We start from the raw sequence: 27026 nt of genomic DNA on the forward strand, positions 1-27026 counted from the left end.
CCTGCCCAAACCCCAAGCGTTCAGGCATATTTTTTCCAGAAGGCATATTTTTCCCCCTTTGCTCCAGCTTTAGTGGGAAAAGGCATAGGTGCCCCACAACTCCTTGGGCTCTTTCTGACAGGGCAGCAGTGCCAGCAGGCATCATTTCTCCAGAGGACGGTGCTTTGGCAGGGAACATCCCGTTCCTCCAGAGGAGGAACAAAAGGACGTGGGTTTTAACCGCAGCATAAACATCTCCGTATATAGCCCTGTGCTATTCTCATCCCATTGCAGCTCCTGCCCAGGGAAGCCGCTGAGTGAGAGGCACTGTCAGGGCTTTCCATACACCCCAGTGCTCCATGGCAGCCTAGAGAGACTGGAAGAAAGCTTTCTGGGGCCAGAGCTATTTCTCTTGCCTATACAAGATGCCTCTCAGTGCCGGCCCTACTTGTGCTAGGAGCAGCGCAAACATTCTCTGAGCGATGCTCCATCCCAAGTGAGCCTCCACACAGGCATTGCCTCTCCTGAAGGCTGGGTCTGACTTGGCAAAATCCCTCCCCAGGCACAGAGCAAGGGGCTCTTTTACTTCCTCATGCCCAGGGCAGGACCTCGGCCCAAAGAACCCCTCTCTGTCAGCACAGACCACATCAGGAGACAGCCACTGCTTTGCAACACCAGGAGTTTCTCAGTAGTCCTGGGTAGTTTTGTAAACTGTGAGCCTAACACTGGGGGCACACACACCACCTCTTCCTCTTACCAAACCCCTTCTTTAAGGAAAAAGAAAATCACCTCCCAGTTGATAAGGACTCCATTTAACTCCTTCATCAACAGAGCCAAATGGTTGGATCTGTCCTAGGCAGAGAAGGCTTGGGAAATGCTGTGATTCTTTCTCACTTATAGATGGAAAGACAGGGAACTGTCGCTGACTTCCCCACCAGCAAGTGGTTTTGGTTGGAACTTGTCCATTTCCACCACTTTTTTGACAGCAAACCAAAAAACAAACTTTCTGCTGCCAAAGTGCTTTTTAATGTTGAAGCTGTAAATTCTCCTTGCAGCCTGTAACTCAGTCTGCTGCACGTTCCCTCTGTGCGGCTGTCCCCAAGGAGAGCTCCGCAGCCCCATGCCCTGCAGTCCCCACTCCTGCATGGCCACCCAGCCAGGCAGCGACACATCTACTGGGGTAAGAGAAGAAAACATTCTGTAATGCACCACACCAGACCTCCTCAAAGAGCAAAGTCCCTTTTTAGCTAACTTGCCTCAAGCTGAGTGCTTTCCACTCCATACCCATTGTGGCAGCTGTGGGCAGAGCCCATGCCCCTTCCCCTTGCAGGGCAGCACAGACAAACCCCCCAGAGGGAGGGACTTTCCACCTGTAAAATCCAACCACTTCAATGGGAACTTCCCTATGGACCACTGCAGGCTCTAGATGAGGCTCTGGTTTTCCAGAGCTGTTGGATTTGATTACAGTCACCTCCCAGATGCACCCACTGCTTTTATTATTTTTTACTGACCAGTATTTCATCCAGGCAGATTTGTGCACATTACTGCACGCCAACTTCAACCCAGGTAGGAAAGTAACAGCATCAGATCACACCGCAGAGAATCCAGCAAAGTATTTATTCGCTCGACTTCAACATAAATCACATAAACCTTATATTTCTCAGTCAACACTCTGTCAAAAAGAAAACACCTACTCCCAGCTCTGTCCCTCCCTATCCCAGCATGCAGCTTTGGACTCCTAGACAAGAGGAAGCCTTGCCAGCACAAAGAGTGAGTGTGAGTGGAAACACAGCTCAAGCTGGCCATCACCACTCTACATCCCAGGGAGAAGCAAGAGCCAGGCACCAGTGTCCCTGGGGAGCCAGTAGACATACACCTGGAAGTGACTCCAGCACCCACCACATGCAATCCCCGTTCTGGTCTAGCTCTGCATTGTCAGAAACCAAACAAGACCCAAGTCCTTGTCAGATTTTGGATGCCAGAGCTGGCCCCAGCAGCAGTCCCACACAAAACATACTGACTGGTTATCACCTTTGAGGTTCCCAAGCAGTGTTCCAGTCCCAGAAAAAATGCTCTGAATTTTAAACAAGGGTGCTGGTGTTCACCTACTACAGGCAGCCTTTCAGATGCAGATCTAACACTCCCTTCCACCTGTGTATGACTGTCTTTCTTCAAGCACAGCAAATACGATGTGCTTTATGAACAAAGCATTACACGCAATTCTTGGGTTGGAGTTTAAAAACACTAATGTCTTTTGGAGGTGTCATTGACTAATCGGGGGTAAACAATGAAGTTTTCCCTGAGCTGCTACCAATAAAGGTGAAAAAACTTTCAAACAGAAGTTGCATTGTGCCAGCACCTTTCTGTTACAGTGCAGAAAGAGGCAGCTGGCGGGCACCTCGTGTGCTTGAGAAAGTGTATTTACACACATAGCGTGCAGAGAACCCAAGCTCCTGGAAAACCTGCTCCAGTCAGATCAGATCAGACTTTAAAAACTGGCTGCTTTTGGGGAGAGGGGAGGGCAGGGAGGAGGCTAATGGCTGCTTTATTGCATTAGACAGTATCTTCATTAAGGCAGAAAGGAGTAACCGAGGGGAATGTGCACGTAGCGTGACTTCTTTGCTAGAACCCCACAAACCGCCAACTGGCAGCTCCTTGGCTCCATGCCACTCAAATCCAGGGGACCATCTGGCAACTGGTTCAGTTATCCCTCCCCAGTTAACAGATGCACACTAGATGGTGTGGGAACAGCATTTTGCAGAAGCAATTAGTTTAATCCTTGGCTAAACAGTTTAAATTCCAAGCTATTTGGGAAAAAAAAAAAAAAAAAAGCCACCCAAAGCCACCCTAAACAAGCCAGCTTGCTTCTAATGTCATAAAGAATAACCAACTAGCAGCCAGTTCTGCTGGTGTCACTGCTGACACGTGCCCACGGGGCTGGTGACAGCTGCACCAGCTCTCGCTCTTCATGCCGGACAGCAGAATGCTGCCAGATTTGCTCCAAGGCTGCAACCAGCAGCACATCACCTCGTGGTGCCAGCATTCACCATCTGACTGCCAAAACCTAGGTGAGGCTGGTCTATGAAACGTAGACCTGAATTCCAGCTCACTGCTCAACCTTGGGAAAATCATTTAGCTTCTATGCCTAGCCCGTGCTCCTCGCTGTCTCCAGAAATTGGGGTAGATTATGGGATCCTGCTCCAGGGAAGGTGGAATCAATTAGGGTCTGCGAAGCACTTGGAGAGTCTTCAATAGGATGAGTCATAGAAATGTTGAACATTAATAATAATTACACTAACTGATTAATAATTAGTGAATTAGAACAATTTCATTCTCTCAAGAGGAGAAAGATTTGTTTTCTAGCCATTTCTTTTCCTTGTTTCCTTAAAAGAGTGACTTTCCGACCAGAATGACTGAATGAGGAGCTTAACCCAAATAAAATAAATTGCCAGTAATTTCTGGTATCCCCTATGCCATTATTGAACAATTTGCATTTGAATCAGAGCTTTTTCCATCACAATCCAGCTTCACCTGATCCTGCTCTATAATCACCATCCCCATTTATGAAATCCCAGCATGTTGCCGCAGAAATTATGTCACAAATTCATCATTATGACTTCCCCAGCAGGAGCAATTGGAGCTGAAGATTGGCTGTAAAAGTTGCCTTTTTACAGTCTTGCTTTAAAGATATTTTAATATTTTTAAGGTACAGAAGTGAGATTAGCTAACATGGGGAATTAGGCGAACATGTCATAAATATCCCATGGATATGAGATTACACCCATGAGTCACAGGAACCATAAAATATGATCAAGAGACTTTATAGAGGATGATCTTTGAAATCAAATCCTAATCTCTAAGAGGTTTACATAAAACAGACTATTAGTTTTTTTTTTTTTTAAAAAAAAAAGTAATTCAAATTTCAAAAGAGAACCAGACTGATAATAGCAAAGTTATATCTATTTCCACCAAAAATAAAAAAGCAGACCAGTCAAAACACTCCAAACACCAAGGCTTGCAGGTTTGTGCACTCCTTTGGTAACATGATAATTAGATATCATAGCAAGAAACAGCCATAAAGTGAACTTTTATTATTATTAATTTTTTAATAATTCATATTTACGTACTTCAGACTCTTCCCACTAGCTCCTCTCACTGCCACTTTTCAGAGACTGCTGTGTGTCATATTTCCTAACAAGAACTACTGAAGAACTTTGGGGAAAACCTTAAAGCAAAGAATATTTACACTATAAGCAATGTATTTTACCTGTAACTGTATTATTGTCCCCTTTAATTGTTGAAAATAAACCACATTGGAATAAAATTTCTTTACATAGCAGCTAGAGCTGAGAAAATCATCCAAAGAATTATGGGTGCCTCATGGAGAGCAGAGTGCCCAGCCTAGGAGCCACGTGCAGCCTCAGCCTGCTCTGTGCTTGGTGCTGCTCTCCCCATGCACTATGTTAGTGCCCCACTAATCAGGCAGCCCCATGCACATGGGTGGGCACCACCATGAGCACAGCATCCATCTTACTCCAGCTCTGCAGGGACAATGCTCCTGCCCTAGTCTCTGCATCCTTACGGAGACAGGACCGGGTGGAGTCCCCCAAATATCCCCTGGCAATTAGCAAGGGAGAGGAACACAAGACAGTTTCCCTTTTTTTTAATCCTGCTTCAGACCACCCCCTCCCCACCAGTCCTTGTTCAATAGGCTCAACATCATCATGATGCTTGGCAACACATCACATTTTGGAATATATTTACCATCTTTCACTGTTCCACCAGTGTGTTGTGGAGCAGGGCATGATACAGAAGAAACGGCGCAACACAGACAGGGTTTGGGGTGACCTGTACAGCAGAGGAGCAAGGCGTTAGGGCTGGAAAGAAGGAGCACGTGGAGGAATTAAGGGAAAGCAAGAGGAAGTTTTCTCCCAGGCACCCCGGGCACTTGCTGGGCTCTGCTCCACTCAGTCCTTTCCAGGCATTGCTCCAACACGTGCACCTCTCCCACTTTGTACAGGCAACTGCAGGGCCAGAGCTCACCAGCTCCTTCTGGGTGGCTGGAGAAGCGGCTGCTCCTGTGGCAGAGGAGATCAAAGCCACCACGTGCCAGTTCCTCTCCACACAGACTGTTAACTCAAGCTGCCATCAATTCTCATTTGTGCTAACACAAACTACGGCAGCTGGAAAATTACCCCCTTGTAAATCACAAGCACTTGTTGTCAGCCATCAGTCTGCTGGTTCTATGTGCAGATTTCTCTTCTCCCCACCAGCTTTCCACCTTTTCTAAGTTAAGAAGTGAGGAAGCCAGACAAAAGATATGTCCTGTATTTAGTAACAGTATTTTTTTTTGTGATGTTATTAAGCAGGCTTGCAGGTTAACTAGTTCTTTGATACTTCCTACCATACAGAGTTTGACTGGTAAAGGAGACACCAGCCATTTTAGACTAGCTAAAACAAGCAAACAGGGAAACACAAAACTTCGCTAAAAATGTGAAAAAACAGGGGGGGTCCTTAGCATAGGAGATCAGCACAACAGACCACCAGTAATCATCAGCATTCAGGTCCCCCAGCTATAAACAGGAGTTCTTTGAGCACTGTTAAGTCTGTTACACCACAATTGTACCCTTCCCCTTCTGAGCAGCCACAAACAATATTTAATTAGCAGCAAACGTTCTAATGGCTATTTCATTCCTATTCTAGCAATTAGACTCTTTCAGCCAAGAGATCTGCGTCTGCACGTTCCCCAGTTAGCTCCATGCAGCACAGCTCATTAAGGGAAAGAGCAGGAAGAAAACTCCAGTCATTCAGAGCCTGAAGAAAGGGGAAATAAAGGGGCCCATCCCTGTGGCTAGGTCCCAAGGAGCAGCTAATGAGATCCCCAGTAGGCAGCAAGCATGTTTGTGAAGGCCGGACACCCCCAGGCAGCACATACAGAGGATTGCCTGCAAAGAGCACCCCCAGCATCTAACTTGCAAAGAGGGAGTGGGAAGTAGGAGTCCTTGCTGAGTATGGCCTGTAGACCCGTTCAGGGACCCCAAAAGAACTTTCTTCATTAACATTTTAGGGTAGAGTCAGAAGTCTGGGAGGTAGAAATCATCCTCCCTGCATCCCCCATCACATGGTAGGAGGACCATGGCATGCAGGTAGGACCGTGCCCACAGCCACCTCAGCCCACTCACACTGTGAGTGCAGGGCTCGCACTCACATAGTGCAAGCCCTGAACATGTTACAGATGCATCCCCGCTGGCCACACCACGACAGAACAAGAGCTAGATGTGGCACAACCGCCGGTCACCTCTCCTGAGCAACCAAAACCTGGCATCACCCACAACACCTCAGCACCCATGGCAGGAACATGCCTGCCGTGCCACCTCTGAGGGCCAGGCACCTGCTCTCACTGCCACCACGAGGCGAGCCCCCTCCTCCTGGTTTGAGGCTCAAGGCACACAAACTCCCCTGCTCACAGAGGGAGTGCACATCACTCACTAAATTTCACAGTTTAGGCACTTCGCCCCAAAGCTATTTGGTCTCAGTCAAGCTCAGGACAACCCTTTCCCCACCCTCAGGCCCTGCAGGGCCAGTGGCCCTTACTGTGGCAGTGCCATTGCACCCTTAGGACACCCTGCCAGGCCCCACCACAGCACAGCCACCCTCCCAGCCCAGAGGCACACGCAGCTTGCAGGGAGCTCCAGAAACCAGCTCCCACCTCCCCACTTCTGACCAGGCAACCCAAGCACTGCCACAAACACCCTCCTCTTTCCTAGGACCCCATTCAGAGAGGAAAAACTCAAAAAGTGCAACATTACATAACTCACATTATCAGCTGCTGCTCGGGACCACAGGACCAGCAGAAGCTCCCCCAGCACACGCATCCTGCCCCAGCTTCTCTCCCCACTGCAGCTGGGAGCACTCACTGTGGCAGTCAGGGGGCCCTGGGAGCTTTGCTACTTAACCACCCGCAGCTGCACAAGTAGCACCGATTCGCTGTTGGTTTTGGTGTTGGGGCTGCTCACACAACCCATGGAGACAAGTGCTAAACCACCTTACCTGCTTTTCTCCTCCCTCTGTCTCAGTTTCTCTAATTTCCAGGCAGAATGGAGATCACCCTGAGAGTGCCTGCAGCAGTAGGGAATTTGTTGGAAAAAATACCCTGTGCTAAGGCAGAGGAGAAGCTACACATTGGTCCCTGCCAGTCTGATCTGGATTGTTTCTTCTTCTTCCAGTCTCTGGATCTGGCTTGTTTAACCCCAAACACATGACTGACGGACGATGAGGCACCTGGGCAGGGAAAGGCACCAGCAACATCTGCTGAGCTGAGCCAAATGCAGCCCTGGCCTGCACAGTTTGGGGAAAACACTTTCTTTCTGCTGGCCACAGCACCTTCAAGGCAGCAGCGTTTTCCTGCAGTCCCCCAAAATGCCCACGCATTACTCACATCAGGACCTCAGAAAGCCCCTAAAGAAGAGGCAGGGCTGTTGCAGCCACGATGGTCTCAGGACAGCGGTGATAAAAGCTCCTCTGCAAGAGGGATTGTCTTTTATGAAGCTAACTAATACAGCCTGGATACTCAGGTTTCCTCACTGTGTCTCTTTTTGCCTGGAGCTGTCATCCTCGGGGACAAGCATTCCCGAGGTGCTGGCATTGCACCTTCAGCAGCACACCAGGAGCAGTGGCACAGCTGCAGGGATTTCCTACGTTGCCCTTTGCTGAGAGAAGTTACAGCTCAGTTACATGTCTTTTCTCTGTTAATGGTAGCTCAAGAGGAAGATATATACCCTCTAGGTGTACAAATATAATCCTCATACTGTAGAATCCACTTTTTTTTTTTTTCCAGGTCTCCAATGCCTTTTCACATTTTGAGAAGCCTGTCAAGGAGCAGCACAGGGAGGAAAACTGAACCAGAAAATATGGGAGGCACATGTGCACATCTGATTAACCCAACTTTATATGATAAACAAAGCAGCTCAAGGGCCCTGTTCCCCCTGCCCCTGCAATAAATCCTGGTTTTACTGTTTTATGATGTCAAACAACTAAGAGTTTTCCTTTGCTTGCAAATAGAACATAAATTACCTTGGGTAAACTCCACAGAGGCTAATGTTATCTATAAAATCCTGGCACTAATAACTTCATGGAAAGTCTAAGGGCTCCCCATTTTATATGAGCAATGCTAATTAGCATTGTAACTAGGAGGCATCTAGATTGGGAAGATAAAGTACCGCACTGTGAACACCGTAACTGTAGCTACTTTGGATGCCAAAATCGACAGTGACTCTGACCTGAGGTTTTGGGTACAGGCTTGCTGAATCTCAATAGAACATGAAAGACATCCATCCTCCTTTTATCCATCAAAGTCAAAGACATCCCACCTGGGTGTAAAGTAAATGTACTAAGAGATACTCCATGTCTCTGGGAAAGTAGCATGGCTGGTTGTTCTCCCACTGGAAAGCTTAGGCTGTTGTTAAATCCTTTCCTACCTGCTCTCTGCCACAGGAATTTTGCTCTCCACAAGTGAATCACGCTGCGTCAAGTCACCATTTTGCTCTTAACAAAGAGGCTAAAACAAACAAGTTGATCTCTTGTAACACTTTCCCCTCCTGGCTTTGTTGCACCTCCCTGGCAAAAGGGACAGGGGGTAATGCTGCCTCCCCCCTGCACCCCTGTACATGTGCCTGGACCCAGATTTTAGTCTGGCTGGGATAAAGACCCCCAGTCCCTCTTCACTTCAGTGTGTGTTCATACCAGATGGGAGCAGTAGGCAGGAGACCAACGAGTCCCAAAAAGACACCTGGGATGAGCACCAGAGCAGCTGGACCCCAGGGAGCAGCAACCCCCTGGGAACAGGGGCTGCCAAGACACTAAATCCTCTCGGAGCACATCTGGCCCTCCCCAGCCACTGGCTCCTGCTCTCATTTTCACCCGAGACACCAACCTTTGTGGAGAAGTGGGAAGCTGACCTGAACTGGGTTAGAGCCTCTGGGCACTATAAAAGAATGAGAAAAAAAACTAACGGTGTGTGTGATACAGGGTGCTTTCATACACAGTCTGGGCTGCTCGCAGTCTTTCCTGTTGAAGTCGGGACTGCCAGGGAAGAGCAGTTTCAGCAAATGCATGGTGCTGCCACAGTACGTGCACGGGTTTGTATCCACAATTTGTACCATTTTGCACAATCATACACTATTGATAAATTTAATGGGTTTTAAGAAACAATGACTGTCCATATTGCTTTTCTTATTGTTTTTAGTGCATCTTACTAGCATGTATGCCTGCTGATTGAACACGAGCACCTCACATGTTCATAGCTCCCCCAGAGTAGCACAGTTTTTTAGTCCTCAAAGAGGCTTAAATAGGTAATGCATGAATCCCATATGCATAGTGGCACCTGACTCTTACCCTCGCTGCACATCAGCACAGCCTTGTTCTGACATTTTCATTCCGAACTGGGACTGAAGATGAAGTTGTGTCTGTTCAACACTATTCAAGCAAGTAGAATGAAATGTAAAACATCAGCACGGAAAACATGACATTCTACAAACTTTGCCAGATTTGTGTGTTTATTACAAGAGTCTCACAAGGGAGATGCTTTACTTCATCTTCTCAGTTCATTACTGGGAGGACTGCAACAATGAGATGTAGATACCTATACTTCTACTACTTCAGAAAAACTAAACCTTAGCTTGATTTTTTTTTTAATAGAGTGCAGAAAGGCTCAAGTATCTGCAACAGGATAGGGAATGCTTTACTAAGTCCATTGTTCTATATAGAGTAGATGAGTGACAGCTATTTCCATATGACAGCTATTATTCACCAGTTAATACAAATTGGGTTAGAGATCACACTCCAGCTACTAGTAATCTGAGTACTTAGAACATCCATGTCCCCACGCTGACCATTTCATCTTCAGAACCCATGAACCCATGGCAGACTGAACATACATTGAACAAGATCCTCACCTATCTCACTTAGAAACTCCTAAAGAGCATTGAGTCTTACTGGAAAGCCACATTACTAAAGCCTATTCTGTGCCCAATAAAATTATAACCAAGTAATTTGTCTACTGCTTTCTGGCTAGGTAAGCACACAACCTTTAAATTGATACACTCCTAACAACCTGTGTTTAACTTGCAGCCTTGTGGCTTTCTCTAGGGGAGGTGGAAAGCCAAAAGACAGCTTTCAACTTTTCCTTGGTCAAAACAGATGCCAGAAAATTCTTTCCAAGGGTTATGTCCAGATTCTTTCCAGACTGCACAAATCTCAAATCTGGGGCCAGCAAAAATATTCAGATGTGGAGGACTTCAAGAGACGAGAAGACTAGTTACCTGCAAGAAGAGGCCTACTCCTGGGTCCTCCCACCTTCCTTTCAGGTAGTTGTAGAGAGCAATGAGGTCTCCCCTTGTGACCAAACTAAAGCATTTTTCTGATTGTTCTAGGCACTAGCGCTCCATAACATTTTGCCTCCATTGCAAAGGCTGTTGAATTATGAATTTTCAAACTTGCAAGAATGGGACCTATTACAAAAAAGCCAAAAATTTTTTGATGACTGGATGAGAATGACTGACTTTACTTTTACAGCCATGGTTCTAGTCTACTTGCAAGCTTCAGAAACTTACTTAAGTCAGCTTTATTTTTTAACTCACTAGTATTCACAGTAAAGCAAAGAAAGCGTTGTGAATATAATTTTACAACTCATTTTATTTTGCCTCTTGTGAAACACGTATTTATTAATCTGGCAAAATTTCTTGCCAGCATTTTATGCCAATTGTAGCTCCAAATTCTCTAGTGAATTCATTTGCCTTTGAACATGTAAAATTGAAAAGGAGCTTCAGCCAGCATTTTTTTCCTTTTTAATGTATCCAATAAAATAAAAAATATCACATATATAATTTAATAGAAAGGACCTTTTTTAAACAGAGCAACATCAATTTCAGTATGAGGATTAAGTCTTTAGTAGAGGGAATGGTGTTCTTGGACTTGCAGATAACTGCAAGACAATCTCTGTCATGGCAGCTCTGTAGGTTTCTACCTCTGGGTGAAACAGAAAGGGAAGCAGAGATTTTGGTGGTAAAACAGTTGGGAGGCCAAGATGTGATCAAAAGCATACCCGAACCTCACTTGAAACAATCTTTACAGTTGCAGTTCCCTCTGGCACACTAACTTTAAAGTGCTTGGATCTTTTTTTAATCAATTTGTCTAAAGCTGGTATTCCACAGAATAAAACTTATTGTATTGTCATAGTTTTATTAGAAGAACTCCTAAAAGTACATGCAATGACATGTATTCTTGTTGTATGTACTTTGTAAGCTTTCATTTGGAATTGCTGCCTGTCTTGCTTTGGAAAAAGAAAAAAATATATATATAACTTATGTGCTCTGTGGGACCTACCAGCAGTCTTCCCAAACTTGTAATAATTTGAAAGCAGCAGCAGAACATCAGTTTGAAACAGAGTTATTAGTATAACCCTAAGTACAACAGTACAACACGACCACTTCTCAGTTAATGCTCTAGTTGCTTGAGCAGGGAGGTAGTGAGGTTTCCACTGTGGCTACACACTCCACCCAAGCTTCCTCTCACCTGAGCTATATATTCACATTCTGTTCCCCAACAGTCAAGATTTTTAATTTTTTTTTTTTTTTTTTTAATGTCACAGGCAACGTTCTGCTGATGTAGGCAGGTACATTCGCTTAGCCAAGTGATCTGTCCCACACATAAGTAACCTAGAAGGAACAACTACAAGAGGTGAAACTTGAAATCCTCATACCAAAGTTACTGTTTTGAAAGGATATTAAACATTAACTACAATTACCTGGTATTTATATGACTATGAAAAGATATGGAGCCATTTTGGGTCTTGTTAAATTGCTGGCTTAGACCTTGAAAAGCAGCTTCCAGCAATGAATGTTTCCATATGCCAGTTAATAAGCTTTGAGTATTTCACCCATTAATCTGAGTGAACATCCCCTTATTCATCTCCAGCAGGGCCAATAACACAGCCATTTGAATTATGTCTGCAGTGACTTGCTGCTCAGCCTCAAGTGCAATTCAAGATGTTAGAGAGTCTCTTTAAAGCCTTCACATTCCCGAGAGAAGAATGCCTGCACTCTTGTAACTGAAGAAGCTATTAAAATACTCCATATCATGTAAACCAGCATTTAAGAACAACTCTGCAGAGTGGGAAGAATAGGTTTCACCTTTAAGAATCATCAGTTCTCAAGCCCACTAGATTCATGGCTAAACTTTCTGACAAGTTGCAGAGTTTTCCTAGGATGAAGAACAATGAGATGCATGTTTCAGACTGCTAAAAGAAGGGAAAGGGAATTTGCTCTAGTATAGAAAGCAAAGATTTGCAACGCCAAAATGTTTCGGAGAGAAAGTAAGTGCACAGCTGAAGCACAGCAATTTCAGAAGCCTCTGCCCATCCTAGAGACATGGACTCAAGTAGCGTAGCAGTCCTGCTTGCAGAGACAATTTCCAGCCATACAAGAAAAATAGTGCATGGAAGTCATAGCCAAGCTACTTATAAGCATTATAAATGGTACAGCTATCAATTGCTTAAGCTAATGTGATCTGTGTTGAAATAGCGAAGGCCTAATTAACAAAAAGGAAACTAGTCAGGTGGAGATGTGCAGTTTTATTTGAACAAAAACCAGTGTCAATATTTTTAATAAAGTCTACGTTACACTAAGAGCATGTACAGTTGTAAGAAGATATCTAGTTGTACAGAAGGTGTAAGATAATATGTACAATCATAGTTAAGTTAAAAATTCACATTTTACATAGATTTACTTGACAGTCCTGTGCTTTGATGGTAGATAATTGGAAACCAAAAAACATTACAAAAAAAAATACAAGAAATTTCAGCTGGAGGACTGGTATAATGCAGTCATTTCTCAAATAGACTAGTTCACGGGGCTTTTATTTCTTCTAAATCAAATTTTGGATACAAGTTTTAGAATTATTAGAATTAACATGTTCAATGAGCATACTGATGTAAACTTTTTTTTTCCAGTGGTGCCATTTCCTTCCATAAAAAAATGTATTTTAAGCTGTAGTCTGCTGTTCAGCTTTTACAAATTAGCATTACAGTGTGTTTCTCAATACATGGTAAAAAAAAATATCAAACAGCAAAGGAGATATGTTCAAAAGACACTTTGAAGCTTTTCAGTCCACTTTCACAACACTGTAAATCTTACTTACAAACCAGAAGCAGGCAAAAAATCCAATAGTTCCTAAAATGAGAAAGTGAAAATGGTTAGTTTAATCCTCCAGTCTGTGCTGAGAGAAAAATTTAGCAAGTATATCCCAGCAGGACAGAATATGACATTGTAATCCAGCTAACTATCCAAAATAACAACACTTGTTAAATTTAACAACACGCGCTCATCCCCAGGCTAAGTTATTTATTTAGATCAAAGATGACTTTTAGGACCAGACTACTTGATGGACATCTAATGCACTGAAGGCAGTGCTGCTATTACCACTAGCGGGCACACAAGCACCATTTAAGAAAATGATTTTTATATACAGTTTTATATACAAGCAAAGTCAACATTTACCCAAATCATTCCCTTTTTTTGTTTTTTTCCTTCTTTTTTTTTTAAGGACTACAGTATCTAATGGCCATCTATGACTTATGCTAGAAAACATGACCTTCAGAAAACTCACCTGGCCTGGTTTTCTGTTCATTGTGCTCTACTGACACTCAAGAGCAGTGATCTCCTAACTCTGTATATCTCGTTACTTACTTCTGCTAAAACAATGCTCTGAGCACTACAGCAGTTGGGAGCAAGAATCAAACAAAACTAGCAGTAGCAAGCTCTAACCAAAATGAACAATTTTTATGTAAAGTATATTCAAGCTGTGGATCTGCTTGCCACAGGTCACTATGGATACTAAAATCACCGAGTATTTCAGTTAACTGAACAAATTAATGAACAAAGAAATCCAAAGGCTATTAATTACAGAGACACCATTTCAAGTGCTAAAATTGCCCTTGAGCCACAGGTGATGGAAGGCTGGGAGAAAGTGCCACTAACATGCTTGCTCCGTTCTCACACCCCTCCCTGGGAGTACTGCTGTTAAGGTTCTTGGATATAATGTTCCTCGAGTTCTTACCAATCCATTTCTTTAGCCATCCAACCCAACAGGAGGAGAAAAAAATAAAAAATAACAATTAAAAAAATAACCTTCTGCAAGCACTTTGTACCGTGTAACTCAAGCCATAGGACTTGACCTGTGCCCCAAATTAAGATGATGAAGAGATATGACAACACTGAATGAGATTGGCTATACCAGTTTTCTGTTTTTAACCTGAAGAACAAGACTTTTTTTTCATCCCACAGTAACTATTATGGGACAACTGCAAAGACACTGTCCAGCACTATTTATGAATTCCTTTAAAAACTTACTACGCGAGGAGACACTGACTCCCATACAATTAAGTCTTAAACTACTTTGGGAAGTGACACATTGTTTCTCATGCTTTTACCTATGTGTAAATTGCCATGCAGATACTAATCTTTATCAGTAAAAAAAAAGTCTCGGTTTCAGCTGAGCTCACTCTCAAAGACACAGCTACACACCATCCCTGTGACAACCCTTATTAGCTATACTACTGTCACTTTCCAGATGATGCATTCAGCTCCACCTATTTTACATTCCTCATTTTCTGTTTCTACATGCCACATTTAACTTCAGCTCCAACCTTTTTCACTATTTCATTGAGACTGGTGTACTAACTAGGAGGTTCATTATTAGGTATTTGTCTCTTCTGCATTCATTACACTTTCTCTCTTTCAGATTGCATCTATGCATTTGATAAGTGAGGAATGTGTCTTTGGATGCTTATTATCTATATGCCAATTCTTGTGTCCTTCATGCTACCACGTATATTTGCAGTTAAAGGCTTTTTGACAGCCTACTATTACGTGCCACAGATTACCCTTTCCCTCTGAGTTTGCAGTTATCATCCTCTGAAACAGTAGGAGACAGCAGATTTACTGCTCTTGATAGGAGATCAGACACTAACCACAGAAGGAATTTAATTCCTTTGTAGGCCTGACATCGCAAAGTCTTTGCAGTTTATGGTCAATTCTCATTCCTTCCTACTGTGTCCAATACTCCAATATCAGCATTGTTACTCTAAGCCTTACTCTCATGTTTTCTTTTCCTAATAATGGTTGTCAGCATCTGCTTTCTAGTTGTTTTTATAATATAGCCCACTTTGAGCCTTCTATGGCTTTGAAAGCGATGTTTCTTCCAAATGTTTAACAGATGACATACCTTAAAATCTATCTGCTGTTCTACAACAGAATTGTAATATCATAAGAAAATGGTAGAACTTTAACACAAGAATGAGATTTATCATAGTTTTCTGAACATGTCATAACTTAATATGGGACCATACTCTACACGCACAACATTTTCCTCCAATCCTTGTCGTTCTGAATTTTTATGATACACCAGCTTTCTAAAAAACATGGATTAATTTATAGCAGAATCAGCAGACTTCACACTGTGAACAAGCATTTCATCTATAAACAGATTTTCACAGGTTTCAGTAACACAGATTTTCAACTTCCCTCTTAAAAAAGCCTGTTTAGCTAATCAAAGACCAAGTTCCCCCCACTTCATTTTTTTTTTTTAACTTTATCAGAAATTTTGCCAATGTATTGGAATTAGAGTAAGCGTTTCGTAACACAAGCAGTACGTAGTAATGTTTATCAGACACCAGATCTGAAGCATGAACTTAAATGTTCAAGAGAGAAAGGCTAGACTCATCACCTAAAATACAGCCTTATGTACTCATTACCTTCTTTGTCAGCAGAGTTTCCTTCCATTATTACTTCCACAGTGCTTTAGTCCTACAACTATAATTAGGGCTTACCAGGACAGTAATTTCTTCTTCCCCACAGACACAAATGTATCCTACAAATTTCAGGTGAGGATAGCTCTACAGACCAGAAAGGTCAGTGCATGGATGTGTTGATATTAAACAATCAGTATTAATGGATAGAAACTGACATAAGTTAAGGAAACATTATTTATAACGTTTCCTTGTATCGGTACTTTACCTACAGCATTGCTTATGTTAGTGCAAGGAGAAGCTTATTTATTTATTTAAGAATGTAAGCAGTACAGTGTCTGGTTCCACTGATACACTGTTTTTTTCCCCCCACCTCAGACATACAGGTGCTGGTGATTCCATGAACCTGTAAAGAGGTCCACAAATTTTTTTAAAGGTTTCAAATTTTCTATAGAGCAGTACATATCCATATTAGAAAGGGATATTCAAATGAGTAATGACTGGGGAAAAACAACTCTGACCCAGTTTGGTTTATTAAAAAAAAATCTAGACAGAATGTTTCCTACGTTTTAGACCATTTCACGAATTTGCCATTTGTTACGAATTTTAGCACTTTATACAAAAGCTTCAACATGCTGGACCTTTAGAACAGCGATGACTTGGGTAGCAGGTTCTCAGATTCCTCTTTTGCTTTAACTAAAGTTAATTTTAATACAGATAAGCATACAACCAGTTCCCTACACCTGTCACTCTACCCAGTAAAGTTGTCATTACTGGTTGCACTACTTAGAGTACAACTTTGCCATCCAAAGTAGCATGGCTTGAAGTGTATTTTCTTGAAAAGCACTCAGCTCTTCAATCTTGAGCATTTTTTCTAAGCACGTCCTGTTCCTAAATAAAAATCATCCCTCTCAAATTATCAAATAATGCTTCTCTCATTAGAATACTGGGACTACCTAGATAAGCTGTAATCACCCAAGCATCTTGCTTACATATGTTTCTTTCAAACACATTCAAACTGAAATCAAAGTCTTGAGGCACTATCAACAAAGAGCATACCTCTTCAGCTTGCCGCTTCACTGACACACATCAATGAACGCAACAAAACAGAAAACAGATACATAAAGACATAAAGCCTTTTTTCCCTTAGAGTTGTTAAATTCTAGCAGTAAGTACTTTCAAAAACAAAACAAAACAAAAAACCACCATTAGTTCAAAGAAGTAACCTCTAAAGTTATTCTGATTGGTCTAAACTCCTTTCCATTGTAAGGTTTTCACAGCTTTAATATGCAAATCTATTAAATGTCACAGCACAAAGATACCAAGCCTGACACCAATTCCTCCACTGAGCCTGTAAAATCTATTTGTTTTAATTCAACATGATCAATTAATTTTGTGGCTAATCTCTACCTTAACAAATCACAAGTACTCAGCAGCTTCAATTATATTAAAAAGCATTTGAACAACATACATTTAAGAACTCACTTTCACAGAACAAGCCTTTATTTTTCCCCAAGTTGGGGACCTTCATATCTTAAGATCCTGCCTCTCTAAATAACTCCTACTAGTCTAGGAGGCTGATACCATCCTAGTGCACTGCAGCCCACTGCACATGACTGTTCTTCCTAGGGAGGCACAGCTAAAAGATCACTTCTGTGTGAGATATTTAAATTTCAGGTACCTAGTTGTGAAGATGTCTTGAGTAGTCTTCCATCCAGGAAGCAAAATACATCCAATGCACCTGTTTATACTTACTAGAGAGACACTGATATCTCAGTTGTTTTTTTGAGTTCCTCCAGTTCCTATAGTGTTGAATACTCTGGCCTGTCATATATACTCCCTCTCAGCAACAGTTTTCTTATATGAGAAATATCAAAAGCTAGCATCTAACTGGTTAAAGGAAGGTTATTAGTAAACTAGTTTAGATTCAATATGAAAAACAAGGATTATTCCACAGAATAATGCCGAAATACATTAAGCAGACTTTTCTGCTCTATTCATCTCTTCTAGCTTTATTGTTTAATGAAGAAAAAAGAATTCAAAGCACGAACAATTTGTAAGAAAGCAAATAGAAAAGCACTCTGCACTTGGCTGATACTTCTTATGTACCTTAAAAGCTCTCTGTATCATACTGGTTTCAATCATTGCACAGTGGTGGGTGCTTCAGAATCTCAGATTCTAAACACAATCTACCCAGAAGATCAAAACTCAATTTTGAAAATGGCATTAACCCACAAGTGAAAATGATGTTCAAAAATAGAGGTCACTAAAGCAACATGCTTTGACTACGATCAGCATTTTTTGTCTCCTAGCATAAAATGCATGTAATCATGTAGCTATCCACATTTAACCATACTTATTCCTTCTTGAATGATTAGCTGCACATCGAAATAAAATTGTCTTGTTTGGGTGTGCACACTTAGTCTTCACCAGATTATATTATTTTGTCATTGTTGCCATACAAGTATTCAGTTCCTATATAGTTATTCACTACAATCTTTTCTGTAATATTGACGGTAACATAACACACTGCCGTGTAGGAGGTATTAACACTGCCCTTCGTATTTCTGTCACAGCTGCTGAGACCTAGTTTGCAACACAGAAAACCAGAATACCTACTGCTAACTTAAGTGGAACAGGCCAAGGTCCCATTTTGGGAACATACGTACAGGAAGAATGCTATTACTGCAAACAGCGTGCCATGTTATTTAACCTCCATAAACTTGTGAAGGACCCTTACTTTCCAAAGCAAGTGTTATGAAGGAATATTATACAAAATAAAGCTGAAAACATCTAACTTTGAATCATTTATCTGCAATAGCTTAAATTTCAGACCAAACATCAACTATCAAACTAAATGCAGGAAAGAAAATTATTACAGCATTTTAAATTAGCAAAGATTTATTACACAGGCTACACACCTTTCACCTTTCTAGTGACTAGCTATTCTACAACTCTTTTTTTTTTTTTAAGTGACCACTTAAAATCTTTCCTCATGAACTACAAACATAGCACAGCCACCAACATATTTAAAAATACGTAAATAAATAAAAATGACAGCATCACAGCAGTAACAGCAGCACAGATTATTATTTATTATTGTACTTTTGGGGCCTCACTGGCCTCCACATCAAGAACTCCAGGATCAGCACATCTGAAGCTTTTAACGTTATATGAAAGGGATATTTTTAATTCTACCAGTCTGCATCTTGTAAGTGAAATTGAAATTGACAGAATAGCAGCTAACCTATGCTAAAACCCAGACACATTAACATATTGCCTTAGTTTAAAAGTAATTAAAACATTTCAGACTACAGGGTGGTTTTTTTTTTTTTATTTCTTTCTAATCAATCTATTACATATATATATATATTATAGAGGACATCTGGAGCTTGTCTGTTTTGCCAGGATTTATGCAGGGTTTTAACTGGCAATATGCCAACTTCTGTGTTTGCCTTCTAATAATAAAGAATTAGAAGAATTAAGTCCTCCTTGTTTTCCATTTTTTGTTTTTAAAACTTCTTTTGACTTTCCTTAGCAGACAGTTCTAAATAACGAGCAACAGTAAAGATCTAGGAATAGGTAACAGTTATTATTACTGAATTTTATTCCTAGAGAGTATTTGTTTTGCTCACAGTAATTTTCCTCAGCATTTTAATATGAAGAGTGCTAACTTTTTTGTACATACTTAACAAGTTTTAGAGAGAGAAAGATGAAGGAGGTCCTTCTCACCGCTGAACTTACAAAGTATGATGCTAAGGCTTCTTTCATTGCTTATTTTAGCCATTCTTTTCTAAATTGCATCAAGGGCGTTAAGTGACACATTCCATGAAGACAACAGAAAGTATTTATGGCAGGCTTTGATAATCAGGTAGACGTTAAGAAGTAACAGTGTGAGCCATCATACCATCCACAACGAGAACCTTTTCTTTTGGAACAAATTTCAGGAATGAACATAAGGCTGGTTTTATAAACAACTCATTATATGTGAGCATTTTTTCTAGTTCTATCACTGCAGTACTTTCCCATGTCAAACAGAGTAGTACATAACTTCATGTGTTAAAACTACATACAGAACAGAGCAGTGAAGAACACCAATATAGAACACTCCTGGCTATTAGAAGCTTCAAAGAGCTTCTAATTTCACATGGTAAAACTGGCATGGCTTTCCCATCAAATCAACCTCAAAACTCTATTTTGAGCCACATGACTATGAATATTGGAGTAATTACGTAAAAGGCACTTAGTCTGCATGAGTACCATCAGGAAGAGAAACTGGATTACTAACATGGAAAGCTGTATTTCAAAGAGGTTCCTCCAGTTAAGGTGTTTTCATGCCATTAAGAAGGGGTGCCACAATTCAACAGGTACACAATTCACCTATCTCTAACAGTACTAGAGCTTACTATTGTCATCCAGTACCATTCTGCTTCACCTGCTAATAGTGAAAGATGAAAACATCTTTTATCCTCCATATACTGAGTACAATCTTTGACTACAGAAATAGAACCAATTATGAAATCAAAAATTAAGTTAAATACCCCTGATATCAAAGTGAACAAGAAAGGCTCTTTGAAAATACAATGGTTTGAACTCGCTGCTAATATAATATGCAATAAAGGGAAATTGCACTATAAAAGTCATTTCAAGTTAACAAAAAGCCTCTAAGAATATCTCACTGTGGTTTCACAAACCACAAAAGTAATACTGACCAAGGAGTCATAAATTGTGTTTAATGTTTCAGACTGAAACAAGAAATGTTAGGTGAAATTTAGACAAATAATGAAACCTCTGCACTCATTTTACATTGAATGCTATACTCACCTGTGAAAAGGAAGAAAATCAAAACCATGATCATTGTGTAACCAAAATATAAAATGGTGCTAGCGGTTCCTGTTATCTGGAGTTTAGAGAAGAAGTAATGAACTGCATAGATAAAGAGATAAACAGCTGTAAAGCTGCTTGTCAAAAACGATCGCCACCACCAGTGATAATCCTGAAAGAAACAATAAACCATTCAGTAGGAGACATCACACAAAAAACAAAAAATAAACTGTTTTTTAAAAAATAGCATTGTTTCATGAAACAAGTTTTGAAGAATCAAACTTATCTCAAAAAAAACAACATAGTGCATAACTAGTGTTTTTTTTCCTCAAAGTCTGCTGTACTGTTTCCACCACAAACACTATATTATTCTAGGATCAATGCTGTTTATTTGTGCTTATCTACTGCAGATGGTTGCAGAAAATAAAGGTCCAGTCTACACTGTCTTAAGTAAATGTAGATTTTCCTGCCATATTTGTACCAATATTACTCATCAGCTACATGTATGCAAAGAGATTTTTTGCTCCAATGGATTAATCTTAAAGTTGTTAGCACTCATTCTCAGATTGGCAACTTTAAAAAGGTAACATATCACCATAAAAAAAAGCAGCACAGGCACTCTAGTATGCAGTTTAAGTGTCGATTCTGCTTGCAACAACTGCAAGGAATAGATATTAAAGACTGAAGTTCTCCCTATTTGCAATGCATACAAATATTATGGATGCTGAGAGTTTTGAGTTTTTGTAAATCTGCCCTGGTCAGCACACAAAATCTTTAACCAACTGGATGCTGAACCTGTATCATAATGGCATTATGCAGTGCTTGACAGGACAAACCTTAGGTTTTGCCTTCTCCCGAAAATTAAATAAAAAGATATCTTTTAATGATCTAAATTTAAGTGCTAAAAAAAAGTCTAATAAAACCTGAAGTACATTCAAACCTCATAAGTCAACTTGAAAAAATTCTCCCCTTTGCACACTCATTGCTTTCTACCACTAAGCTAAAATTACCATTAAATAAAGCCTGAAGTCTTGTATGACAAGTTTGCATAGCAGTCTTCCTACTCAGCCTACTTACTAACAGAAGCAGTATGACCAGAAGGCTAGTGCTGATGCCCATGTACTTTCAGAAACGCCTGCACCATTAAAGGAGGCAGGCAGTTTATAATCATAGTTGTAGTACCACTGGAAAAACTACAAGAACTTTTTGAAGCAGGAGGGGAATTTCAGAGAAGTGGCTAGGATAGTAGGCATGTCAAGGGCTGACAATACAAGCCATTTATGGTGTCCAGCACACCACAGTATATGTGAATACCTCAATTCTACTTCTAACACATTCTAGCTAAAAATGATATCTACATCAGAACTGTACTTTTTACCTCTGCACAGAGATGGAAGTAGCACAGCAAAACTGTAGCCTCAGAACACGTAATTAGAAGAATTATAAAAACTAGGAACAGGAAACCAAACATGTAGTACATTTGATGAGACCTAAAATAAATAAATAAATAAACAAGAGTATCATTTTTAGCTTAAGTTCTGAGTTAACTTACAGTGTTACACGGCCATATAATAAGCTAATAAAAACAAACAAACAATCAACACACCCATACAGTCAGGAAAAAAAATTCAACTATAAAAGCTCCAGAGTATACCTGTTTGTATGTCAATTACATTTTCCACCACAGGTTTACTACAGAGTTCATAGTTCTGTTGAGGACTAATGTGAAAGTCTGATATGCCTAATACATTTACATTTAAGAATTTATTTAGAAAAATGTTCAGTAAGAAATCTCAGGATAGACCAAGGACGGCTGGAAAAAACTGGCACTTTAATATTAATATTTTCAATTGAATGAAATATTAAACCCTTCATATTTACATTGTTACGGTTATGAAAGATTTTACTGTCAATTCTCTATCCACCTGCTTAACCAGCTTTTGACAATATTCATGACTGTTGTGGATGTTTCAGAAGGGGTGGAGTCCTTGTTTTGCAGAAGATGGAATCCCAAGATACTGATCTGATTTAAGAGCTAAAGCTGCTAGATCATATTAGTTCCATAGAGCACAATATAGTTATACAACAGCTTAAACTCTACCTAAGCACTTCAGCAAGAAACTGTGTACATGCTGTTCAGAGCCAGAAAGATAAAACAAGACAACTGGGACTCTAATTTCATGCTTCATGGGTGTCAATAAGAACTACTTTTTTTATATAATTTCTAAGCATAGGAAAAAATGCAGATTCTTGAAATTCCAAAAAAGTCTGCACGAAGAATCTGTTATTTATCTGCTAACTGGCTTAGAATGTTCAAACTCACGGTGCTCGCTATCAAACCAGTGTAACTAGAGCAGCAATAACAACAGAGCAATACTCACCAAATGCTATTCAGAATGAAAAAGAGTTGAATGAAAATACAGCCAAAGGGCAAGATGCCACCCATTATGATACCAGGCAATGGTTTTGTGAAAAATGACTGTTCCGGAATTTGGCGAGGAATCTGGTTTGTACGAACTGGGTGTTCAATAGGCTTTGAATGAAATTAACATGATTAAAAGATAAATTGTTACATCATAAATAAGATTACTTTTCCCTAGTATTACATATCTAAAGATTTGATAAACTTAACTTTCAGTTCTTTTCATCCATAAGCTATCAAATTGTTACTAAACCAAAAAAACAAAAAAACAAAAACCTACAAACCTGCTATCTATCATTAGGAAAAATACACACACTTTAAATACTCCAGCATTGGTCATTAATAAGTTAGTCATTAAGATATTGGTCATTAAGCAAGTTAGAACACAGAGGAAATAACTTTGCTGTCTTTAATTGAAGAAAAAAAAAAAAAACTTAGTTGCCTGGCATTATCTCAAATTGAAGTTACTTCAAAACTGAAAAGGGTGAAATACTACTGAAGTAGAAGAAACAAGTACTTAAGACCTCTACAGGAGTACTATCAAATTCTGATTCCAGTAGTCAGAAAAAGTTTGGTGCAGCTTTTTAATGAGCACATACAGAGTTTTAAAATCAAGAAAAATTGAAACATCACTTCAGTCACATCAGTTCTTGTATTAGGGATTCAATGGCTCAACTGCAGAAGACACGTATATTTCAAAAATGTATTCAAAGAGCCCTACCTTCTCTTTGAAGCCAAAATATGCACCAATAAAGGTTAGTGGGACTGAAATTCCAAACCACATGGCTAGGATAGCAACCAGAGTACCAAAAGGGATGGCAGCAGAAGATCCTTTTACCCACAGAATGAGATTCATAATGAAGAAATCAGCAAAGACAATTCTGAAAAAAAAATAAATCAGATAATATAAAAAACACTCAGGAAATAATAAATATCAGTTAGTATTAAAACCAAGCCAGCTAAAGGCCTGCATAAGAAAAACGTTGCTTCTTGCAATCTTTCATTCTCTAACAGTCCTAGTTACTTTCAGCAATAGTGAAGCTGATTGGGTGCTTGCAACACCGAATGCCTCTAGAGCCTCTATGGTAAAGCCACTATCTAAAGATACTACACATAAAACAAAAAAGTAACATAAAGATTCCATTAAAAAAAGCTAAAAAAAATCTCATATCTGAATCAACTTTCCTAATATTGCCAGTTTTTAAACTCTTTTACTCAGGTCCTTTCTAATCAGTAAATTCTCTCTGAAAAAAAAAACATACTTAGTGATAGAAAAATCTCATAATTAGGAGGCCACGTCAGTCTCACAACAAACATACACCACGCTACAACATTGCAGCAGAAGGATAGGTTGTTATGGGGAAGAGCTCTCAAGAGTCTTTGTATTAACACCTCGTGAAGTTACACAGTTAAGTAGCTCACACTTTAGGAGAAAAATATGTCATCAGTTATGGCATATCTACAGACCTGTTCTTTCCTCCCACATTGAGTGCATACGCCTCATTTTCTAAACTTCTTAGAAAAACAATGCAAAGATGTATGATGAAGATTTCAAACATCCCATTCTGAAAGTAAAACAAAATGTTCTAACGTTCTGCAAGGGAACCTCATTTAAAAGCTTGCTTGAATTCTTCCCACTGTCCTGTGTTCTGAATCTTTTGAATTCACAAAGATTCAGCCTCAGAAAGGGCCACAGCAAAACACACCATTCTCTGGGTTTTGTTATAAAAGGGTTCCTGAGGCAGAATTTATACTACCCTTAGGTAAATATGCACACTCCACTATTTAATTAAGAAAGGAAGGGGAGGGAGGGTGTGACTAGATTAATAGGCAGGCAGAAGAAGCCTTACACTTGCCAAAACTGTTTGGGGGTATAGACATATTAAATAAGCACATTCAAAGTTACCTATGGTGCATGCATCTTGTTGAATAAAAAATAAATCTATTTTATAATCTGCCCATGCTTTTAATGCAGACCCCACTTACCCCTCCAAAGTTAGAAAAAAATACTGCATATATGAACACCCATCAGTCTACTGAGAATGTAAGTGCCTTCGGTTGTTTATGATGTTATGCAAATTCACTGAACTACCATAGCATAATCAAGACATCTGTTCCTATTTTACCATCCCCAAACATTTTACTTCCTCTGTGAAACTTAATTTATTTGGGAGTTTAAATGATCACAACAATATTTCTTCCATCGATAAATAGTTTCTTTTCTCTCAAGATAATATCTAAATGACAGCAGGGAGACTGAAGCACATTTTGTTTAGAAATAAGATCTAATAGAAATGCCAGACTCAGTTGTTATCGAACACATTACATTTCATTTGATGAAGTTCTATGTTAGTTGAAATCAACTTATACTTTTTTTTTTAATTGGTAGAAATACCTTAAGAAATTTATAACCTTTTCCTTAACCTTTGCCAAGGGCATTTGTCAAAGGATAACTTCATGTAGCCAAAGTTGGAACCACGAAATACAGAAGACTTGCAGAAGAAATTAGTTTCTATTCCCTTTCTTCACTGACCTAATTCTCACAAAAGGTCTTGAGAGCTACGAGAAAACGAAAGGTAGGAGAACTGTCACTCTTCCCAAGCACAACAGCATTGGCCATAGTATGATACACAACCACAGCAATCTCAGAAACTGGACATTACCTACATTTATATAAAGGCTTACAACGTTAGAGAATCTCTGCATTATTCTCACCTGGAAGCATACTGAACTTCTCAAGATTCCTAGATCTGTTTTGGCTTAACATTTACTGCCTATTAAAACAGAGCTACATTGCCAAAGTTAACTTCCTAAGCAACATTTTTTAACTGGTCACTCAAAAGAATTCCTCTTGGCCTTAGAATTCTAAGAACAAGGGGAAACACTTACCCAGGACAAAGCAGAGCTGTAAGCAAAACGTTTGTCTTCCACTTCTCGCCTCTAAATGCTGAGGGGAAGAAGTAAAAACAATTTCAAGGTGTGAACTTTTTCCAACTGTTTTACAGCAGGGCAGCAAGAAGCAGGTTTATGGTCTGAGACATGAGCTCCAGTCTGAAGTTTATATTAAGCTCAGCAATTCTGAGTTTAACCTGCTGTGCCACATTAAACAAATGCTTCTACTTACTCTTGTACATTCTAGCAGACACATAACCAGCCGGAGTTCCTAGTAAGACCCACAATACAACTGCACAGGTCATCAAAGCACCACGGTTGGCAGGAGAAAGAAAACCAAGGCAAGCTAGGACTAAAGATACAAAGAGATTTAGATATTTGTTGAAACATCAGATTCTCCAGTAACATGTATCAGAGTAGAGGCTTACCCTCTTCCACCACCAGATATTCAGATGAAGACTACATGTATAAATTCCCTTGTATCTCATCATTCCCATGTATCTCATCCCCTACCATCAATGTTTCCTTCATAACAAACCATTATTTCCACCTCAACTTTTACAGGAGGCCTCTCACAGCCAGCAGACTAAAAAACAACCCCCCTCCCCAGAGATGAGCAATGAACTTGAACTACAATGCAGCTTGAAGAAGCCTGCTTCCAACATCCTACATTTCTGCTGTAAACACGGATGGCCACTACTCACACATGGTAGGTACTAAGAGAAGTTTAGTATGTGGCATAAAGCAGATGTGAGAACAGTAGGTCTAGAAAAGCTGAAAAATTTGACAGAGCTAAGGGTTGTGGTTTGTTTGCCATTTAAGATAGAAATAAGCATGAAGATGAAAGACTAAGTCAGTTGCTTGAAATATCACAAAAGCACCCAGCCACCATGATGGACAACACTTATGTCAAGAACACATTACCTTGAAAATAAGCCTGTCTAATAAAAAAAAAAAAAGTTGTCTGAGTCCAAACTAATTATAGAGGCCAGCACAGCAAGATACTCAGAAAAGGAGTTTCTTAGCGATCTCTGACAGAAAGTTTTGTTTGTAGCAGAAAGAGGATTCTCCCCCCTCCTACCCCAATTTCTTTCTATGCACTCTGGT

General features: G+C 40.2%; 1 protein-coding gene across 1 annotated transcript in view; it reads right to left on the minus strand.

Annotated features, from left to right (window-relative positions):
• Positions 1-12587: 12587 nt before the first annotated feature.
• LOC118166820 (transmembrane 9 superfamily member 2-like) overlaps positions 12588-27026 on the minus strand; it is a 31115-nt gene continuing 16676 nt past the window's right edge. Inside the window, exons 11-17 of the mRNA XM_035325988.1 lie at positions 26152-26271; positions 25917-25974; positions 23749-23908; positions 22987-23138; positions 21984-22095; positions 20606-20777; positions 12588-13205 (exon numbers count right to left, since the gene is read on the minus strand). Of these exons, the coding sequence (XP_035181879.1) occupies positions 13138-13205; positions 20606-20777; positions 21984-22095; positions 22987-23138; positions 23749-23908; positions 25917-25974; positions 26152-26271 (842 nt within the window). The 3' untranslated portion in view covers positions 12588-13137. The remainder of the gene's footprint in view (positions 13206-20605; positions 20778-21983; positions 22096-22986; positions 23139-23748; positions 23909-25916; positions 25975-26151; positions 26272-27026) is intronic.

The sequence above is a fragment of the Oxyura jamaicensis genome, chromosome 4 (assembly GCF_011077185.1).
Source record: "Oxyura jamaicensis isolate SHBP4307 breed ruddy duck chromosome 4, BPBGC_Ojam_1.0, whole genome shotgun sequence".
Classification (NCBI taxonomy): domain Eukaryota; kingdom Metazoa; phylum Chordata; class Aves; order Anseriformes; family Anatidae; genus Oxyura; species Oxyura jamaicensis.